Below are 8,212 nucleotides of genomic sequence, written 5' to 3' on the forward strand. Positions count from 1 at the left end.
CTCTACTCCTGAAAGTGGCAATCATAAATAGAAATTTTTCTTAAAAAAGAGACAAGCATTCACGCTGAGAAGCAGCGTGGTTCAGTGGAAAGAGAACAGGCTTTGGAGTCAGAGGTCATGGGTTCAAACCCCGGCTCTGCCACTCGTCTGCTGTGTGACCTTGGGCAAGTCACTTAACTTCTCTGGGCCTCAGTTGCCTCATCTGTAAAATGGAGATTAAGACTGTGAGGCCCATGTGGGACAACCTGATTACTTTGTATCTACCCCAGTGCTTAAGAACAGTGCTTGGCACATAGTAAGCGCTTAACAAATACCACCATTATTATTATCATTATTATTATTATTATGGTTCTGGTGATGTAAAACATCCATTTCGGGGCTTCTTTCTTTTGTAGGATGGGGCACATCAATCAATCATATTTACCAAATGCTTAATATGTGCAGAGCCTTCAACTAAGAGCTTGGGAGAGGATGATATAACAGACAACGAGCTTACAGTCTAGAGGACTTTTCCTACACAGAACCTGGGAACCGGGAAGTTTTTGACTTTGTCAGATGTGTGCTCTCCCAAGTGCTTAGTACAGTGCTGTGCACGCAGTAAGCACCCAGTAAATACCACTGATTGATTGATTGATTGGCTGAAAGCCCAAGGATCTGAGGATACCGCTTTGAGTCTTCAGGGCAGATTGCATTTCCCAGAGGCAGAGTCCCCTGGAATAATAATAGTGACTGTGGTATTTGTTAAGCACTTACTACATGCCAGGCGCTGTAAAAAGCGTGGGGATGAATACCAGCAAATCGGGTTGGACCCAGTCCCTGTCCCCCATGGGGCTCACAGTTTCAATCCCCATTTTACAGATGAGATAACTGAGGCACAGAAGCAGCGTGGCTCAGTGGAAAGAGCACGGGTTTTGGAGTCAGAGGTCATGGGTTTGTATCCCGACTCCGCCACATGTCTGCTGTGTGATCTTGGGCAAGTCACTTAACTTCCCTGGGCCTCAGTTACCTCATCTGTAAAACGGGGATTAAGACCGTGAGCCCCACGTGGGACAACCTGATCACCCTGCATCCTCCCCAGCGCTTAGAACGGTGCTTTGCACATGGTAAGCGCTTCATAAATGCCAATTGTTATTATTATTAAGGCCACGGGGCAGACAAGTGGCGGAGCCGGGATTAGAAGCCGTGACCTTCTCCCTCCCAGGCCCGAGATGCGGCATTCATTCATTCGATCGTATTTATTGAGCGCTTACTGCGTGCACAGCACTGGACTAAGCGCTTGGGAAGTCCAAGTTGGCAACATATCAAGCAATCAATCGTATTTATTGAGCGCTTACTGTGCGCAGAGCACTGGACTAAGCGCTTGGGAAGTACAAGTTGGCAACATATCAATCAATCGTATTTATTGAGCGCTTACTGTGTGCAGAGCACTGGACTAAGCGCTTGGGAAGTCCAAGTTGGCAACCCATAGAGACGGTCCCTACCCAACAGTGGGCTCCCAGTCTAGAAGACAAGGCCGTGCCTGGAAATGCCAACCGTCCGCCCGCCCGGAGCCGGAGGAGGTCTCAGGCCTGAGAGTGGACCACGGGGGTGACGCAGGTGCAGCCCACGGTCACCAGAAGCTTCTCGATGCGGAAGGAGCCGGGGCAGCCCCGGGGGTCTTTCCGCAGGACGAGGATCTCCTGCTGGATGGGCACCGACTCCGTCAGCAAGTCCTGCCGGCCCTCCGCGTTCCGGCAGCCCGACAGGCGGCACCGCGCCTCCGCCAGCTCCTGCGGGATTCGGTGGGGGTCCCTGTTGATGCTGCCGAGGAAGGAAGCCACGGGGGGAGAGGGGTGAGGGAAGGGGCTTCCGGAGAGGAGCCCTCCCAGAGTGACGGACCCACCCATCCATCCATCGATCGTATTTATTGAGCGCTTACTGTGTGCAGAGCACTGGACTAAGTGCTTGGGAAGTCCAGGTTGGCAACAGATAGAGACAGTCCCTACCCAACAGTGGGCTCACAGTCTAAAAGGGGGAGACAGAGAACCAAACCAAACATACTAACAAAATAAAATAAATAGAATAGGTATGTACAAGTAAAATAAATAAATAAATAAATAGAGTGATAAATATGTACAAACATATATACATATATACAGGCCTTCCCTCCAAGAGGCCTTCCCTGACTGAGCCCACCTTTCCTCTTCTCTCACCCCCCTCTTCGTCGCCCTCATTTGCGACCCGCCTCGCCAGCAGGGCAGCCCTGCCCAGACGGGAGAGGAGACGCTTCCACCCCTGTCGCCTGCTCTCCTGCCCTTCGGCCTTCATCCCCCGCTGAATCCAGGAGAGGACCTCGGTGGCAATAATAATAATAATAATAATAATAATAATAATAATAATAATAGCATTTATTAAATGCTTACTATGTGCTGGGGAGGTAACAAGGTGATCAGGTTGTCCCGCAGGGGGCTCACAGTCTTCATCCCCATTTTACAGAAGAGGGAACTGAGGCCCAGATAAGTGAAGCGACTTGCTCAAAGTCACACAGCTGACAAGTGGCGGAGCCAGGATTTGAACCCATGGCCTCTGACTCCAAAGCCCAGGCACTTTCCACTGAGCCTCGGACATCCCCTCGGAACCACGGCCCGCTCTCCTCCTTTCGACCTTCATCCCCCGCCAAATCCAGGAGAGGACCTCGGCTGCAAGAAATCCCCTCGGGATTATGGTCCCCTGAGGTGGGACCGGACCTCAGACCCAGGATCCGGGAAGTTCATGAGCTACTGATGGAAAATAGGCTGGGAAACACGCTTTGTTTAGATGTGGGCATCACAGGCATTCAAATCATCCTATAGAGGATAGTCCAGGGCCTGGCACATAGTAAGCGCTTAACAAATACCATTAAAAGAGAACAATCCAACCACGGCATCTATCTTAAAGGGATAATAATAATAATAATAATAATGGCATTTGTTAAGCGCTTACTATGTGCAGAGCACTGTTCTAAGCGCTGGGGGGATACAAGGTGATCAAGTTGTCCCACGTGGGGCTCACAGTCTTAATCCCCATTTTACAGACGAGGTAACTGAGGCTCAGAGAAGTTAAGTGACTTGTCCAAGGTCACACAGCAGACACGTGGTGGAGCCGGGATTTGAACCCATGACCTCTGACTCCAAAGCCTGTGCTCTCTCCACTGAGCCACAATGCTTCTCTAGGGATGTGTCTGTTCACCCAGCCAGTTCAATCAGTGTCCCTGTACAGGTGGTTGAGGACTAAGGCAGGAAGGAGGGGGGTCCTAATTATTAAAATTTCTAGAAGACCCCCTCCAGAAGAGCTCCACAAAGGGTCTTTGTGGGGAGTCTAGCACCACTAGCTGTTCAACTGGTCCTTGGCCCAAGGCTGTTGGGATTTGGAAGGAGCAGCACGGCCTAGTGGAAAGACAATAATGATGGCATTTATTAAGCCTAGAACAGTGCTTTGCACATAGTAAGTGCTTAACAAATGCCATTATTATTAAGCACTTACTATGTACAAAACACTCTTCTAAAGAGCTTGGGCCTGGAAGCCTGAGGACCCAGGTTTTAATCCCAGCTCTGCCAGCTGTTTGCTGTGTGACCTTATGTTGCCAACTTGTACTTCCCAAGCGTTTAGTACAGTGCTCTGCACACAGTAAGCGCTCAATAAATACGATTGATTGATTGGGCAAGTCCCCTAACTCCTCTGTGCCTCCGTTTCCTCAACTGTGAAATGGGGATTAAATAGCTCTTCTCCTTCCTACTTAGTCTGTGAGCCCCATGTGGGGCAGGGACTGTGTTCAATCTGATTAACCTGTGTCTACCCAAACACTTAGAACAGCGCTTGACACGTAGTAATAATAATAATAATAATAATAACGATAGAATTTATTAAGCGCTTACTATGTGCAAAGCACTGTTCTAAGCGCTGGGGAGGTTACAAGGTGATCAGGTTGTCCCACAGGGGGCTCACCGTCCTAATCGCCATTTTACAGATGAGGTAACTGAGGCACAGAGAAGTGACTTGCCCAAAGTCACACAGCTGGCAATTGGTGGAGTCGGGATTGGAACCCAGGACCTCTGACTCTAAAGCCCGTGTTCTTTCCACTGAGCCATGCTGCTTCTTGCACTTAACCAATATAGTGATAATGATATAATAATAATAATAATAATAATAATAATTTGGGGATTCCCTGGAGTTATGGTTGGGACCTGGGGTCCAGACAATCTTTAGGTTACCCACAGTCCCAAGGATTTTGAGGCAAAAATGTAGTTTCTTTAGTTCTTCCCCCCTGGATAATTTAGGTCCCTTTAAAGTAGACTTGGGAGTCAGAGGTCCTGGGTTCTAATCCCAACTCCACCATTTATCTGCTGTGTGACCTTGGGCAAACCACTTAACTTCTCTGTGTCTCAGTTCCCTCATCTATAAAATGAGGATTCAATACCTGTTCCCCTTCTACTTAGACTGTGAGCCTCACGTGGGACCCGATAATCCTGAATCCTGTAAAAAAGCAGCATGGCTTAGCGGATAGAGCAGAGGCCTGGGAATCAGAAGGACCTGGGTTCTAATCCCAGCTCCCTCCGCCGTATGTCGGCTGCGTGACCTTGAACAAGTCACTTCTCTGGGCCTCATTTACCTCACCCGTAAAATGGGGGATTCAAAGTGTGCTCCCCATGTGGGACAGGGACTGTGTCCAACCTGATTAGCTTGTATCTACCCCAGGGCTTAGAGCAGTGCTTGACACGGAGTAAGCGCTTGAAAAAGTACTATCGTTTTTATATTACCTACCCCAGCGCTTAATACAGTGCTTGGCACAGGGTAAGCATTTAACCGACACCACACTTATCGAAGTGGACTTTTCATGGTCATCCCCCCCCCACCCAAGGCCTGCCAGAGACCAAATCATCATCATCATCATCAATCGTATTTATTGAGCGCTTACTATGTGCAGAGCACTGTACTAAGCGCTTGGGAAGTACAAATTGGCAACATATAGAGACAGTCCCTACCCAACAGTGGGCTCACAGTCTAAGAGGGGGAGACAGAGAACAAAACCAAACATACTAACAAAATAAAATAAATAGAATAGATATGTACAAATAAAATAAATAAATAAATAGAGTAAAAAATATGTACAAACATATATACATCCTACAGAGGGGGTGGGTTTCTGGCCAGTCCTGCTCTCCCTGGGCTCCTTGGGATCCTCGAGCCAACCCCCACAACCCATTCTTCCTCAGGCTACTATTCCCAGGAAAGGGATCCTCAAAGGAGCACCCATCCAGAGTAATAATAATAATAATAATAATAATAATAATAATAATAATAGCATGTATTAAGCACTTACTGTGTGCAAAGCACTGTCATAAGCGCTGGGGAGGTTACAAGGTGATCAGGTTGTCCCCCGGGGAGTTCACCGTCTTAATCCCCGTTTTATAGATGAGGTAACTGATGCCCAGAGAAGTGACTTGCCCAAAGTCACACAGCTGACAATTGGCTGAGCCGGGATTTGAACCCATGACCTCTGACTTCAAAGCCCTTCTCTATCTTCTTGTTGCTTTTCTCTATCTTCTTGTTGCTTCTCATGCTTCTCTGGCAATCATCATCATCATCATCATCAATCGTATTTATTGAGCGCTTACTATGTGCAGAGCACTGTACTAAGCGCTTGGGAAGTACAAATTAGCCAGTTGCCATGGATAAATCACAGGCCTGGGACTCAGAAAGTCATGGGTTCTAATCCCCACTCAGCCACTCATCCGCTGTATGACCTTGGGCAAGTCACCTTACTTCTCTGTGCCTCCGTTACCTCATCTGCAAAATGGGGGCTGAAAGTGTGAGCCCCATGGGGGACAGGGACTGTGTCCAACCCAATCTGCTTGTCCACCCCAGCGCGTAGGACAGTGCCTGCCGTCAATCAATCAATCGTCTTTATTGAGCGCTTACTGTGTACAGAGCACTGTACTAAGCGCTTGGGAAGTACAAGTTGGCAACATATAGAGACGGTCCCTACCCAACAGTGGGCTCACAGTCTAGAAAACTGTAGTAAGAGCTTAATAAATACCACAATTATTATTATTATTAATATCCCCTGTCAAACCCAAGTACCCATCCCCGCACACCTGAGATGTTTAGCTGGTAGCGAACCGGCTCCAGGAACGGAACATGACATTCATTCCCTCAGTGGTATTTACTGAGTGCTTCCTGTGTGCAAAGTGCTTGGGAGATAATATAATAATATGATGGCATTTATTAAGCTCTTACTATGTGCGAAGCACTGTTCTAAGCGCTGGGGAGGGTACAAAGTAAAAATCGGCCACATATAGAGATGGTCCCTACCCAATAGAAGCAGCGTGGCTCAGTGGAAAGAGCCCGGGCTTTGGAGTCAGAGGCCGTGGGTTTGAATCCCGGCTCCACCACATGTCTGCTGTGTGACCTTGAGCAAGTCACTTAACTTCTCGGGGCCTCAGTTACCTCATCTGTAAAGTGGGGATGATGACTGTGAGTCCCATGTGGGACAACCTGATCACCTTGTATCCCCCCAGCGCTTAGAACAGTACTTTGCACATAGTAAGCGCTTAACAAATGCCATTATTATTATTACAAGGTGATCGGGTTGTCCCTCGTGGGGCTCCCAGTCTTAATCCCCGTTTTGCAGATGAGGTAACTGAGGACCAGAGAAGGGAAGTGACTTGCTCAAAGTCACACAGCTGACAAGTGGGGTCAACTCGTCCCACTCCGCTCAGCACAGGGCGGCCAGGGAGATTCTGCCTCATCTACGGCCTCGTCCGCTCTTACCTGTAATCCCAAGGGGAGATGGAGCGGTTCTGGTAGTCGTGGAAGACTTGGGCAACCTGGTGCGCCTTGAGGATGCGGGTGTCCAGCACCACTCTGTTATCTTCCACCTTGGGACAGCTGATCCCAGCTGCCAGTCTCCCTGGGACAGAATCCACAAGGGCGAGGCCCAGGCCCAGAAGCAGCAGTGACTTGAACTGAAAAGAGAGCGGAGAAGCCCCCCCAGATTCCCCACGGCTGCTGATCTCTGCCCCCAAACCATCCTCCTTTTCCTCTCTCCCTGCCTCCGCTCCCCTCATCCTGCAATAAGTCCGCTCGGCCCCCACTGGGAAGAATCGTTCCCCCGCCCCGGACAGACGGCCGGACGCGTCCCTGGGAGAATCAAGCAGCTGGACAGCCGGTAACCTGGCCCCGGCTGTCTAATATTCATTCATTCAATCGTATTTAGTGAGCTCTTACTGTGTGCAGAGCACTGGACTAAGCACTTGGGAAGTACAAGTCGGCAACATATAGAGACGGCCCCTACCCAACAACGGGCTCACAGTCTAGAAGGGGGAGACAGACCACAAAACAAAACGGGCGGACAGGTGTCAAGTCATCAGAATAAATAGAACTAAAGCAAGATGCACATCATTAACAGAATAAATAGAATAGTAAATATAAAATATAAAATCAATAATAATAATAAGAAATAAGAAATAAATAGAGTAATAAATCAATCAATCGTATTTATTGAGCGCTTACTGTGTGCAGAGCACTGGACTAAGCGCTTGGGAAGTCCAAGTCGGCAACATATAGAGACGGTCCCTACCCAACAACGGGCTCACAGTCTAAAATGGGGAGACAGACCACAAAAAAAAACGTGTGGACAGGTGTCATCAGAATAAATGAAAATAAAGCAAGATGCACATCATTAACAAAATAAATAGAATAGTAAATATAAAATATAAAATCAATAATAATAATAAGAAATAAATAGAGTAATAAATCAATCAATCAATTGTATTTATTGAGCGCTACTGTGTGCACAGCACTGTACTAAGCGCTTGGGAAGTACAAGTCGGCAACATATAGAAACGGTCCCTACCCAACAACGGGCTCACGGTCTAGAAGGGGGAGACAGACCACAAACCAAAACGTGTGGACAGGTGTCAAGTCATCAGAATAAATGAAAATAAAGCTAGATGCACATCATTAACAAAATAAATAGAATAGTAAATATAAAATATAAAATAATAATAACAGTAATAAATAGTAAATAAATAGTAAGATACATAAATAGAGTAATAAATCAATCAATCAATCGTATTTATTGAGCACTTACTGGGTGCAGAGCACTGTACTAAGCGCTTGGGAAGTCCAAGTCGGCAACATCTAGAGACGGTCCCTACCCAACAACGGGCTCACAGTCTAGAAGGGGGAGACA

General features: G+C 47.6%; 1 protein-coding gene across 1 annotated transcript in view; it reads right to left on the minus strand.

Annotated features, from left to right (window-relative positions):
• Window positions 1–1,562: 1,562 nt before the first annotated feature.
• Window positions 1,563–8,212, minus strand: part of LOC119949828 (interleukin-17F-like) — a 7,334-nt gene continuing 684 nt past the window's right edge. The window contains exons 2-3 of the mRNA XM_038771667.1: window positions 6,790–6,983; window positions 1,563–1,800 (exon numbers count right to left, since the gene is read on the minus strand). Coding sequence (XP_038627595.1) covers window positions 1,563–1,800; window positions 6,790–6,983 — 432 coding nt within the window. The remainder of the gene's footprint in view (window positions 1,801–6,789; window positions 6,984–8,212) is intronic.

Source organism: Tachyglossus aculeatus, chromosome X1 (genome assembly GCF_015852505.1).
Source record: "Tachyglossus aculeatus isolate mTacAcu1 chromosome X1, mTacAcu1.pri, whole genome shotgun sequence".
NCBI classification, from domain to species: domain Eukaryota; kingdom Metazoa; phylum Chordata; class Mammalia; order Monotremata; family Tachyglossidae; genus Tachyglossus; species Tachyglossus aculeatus.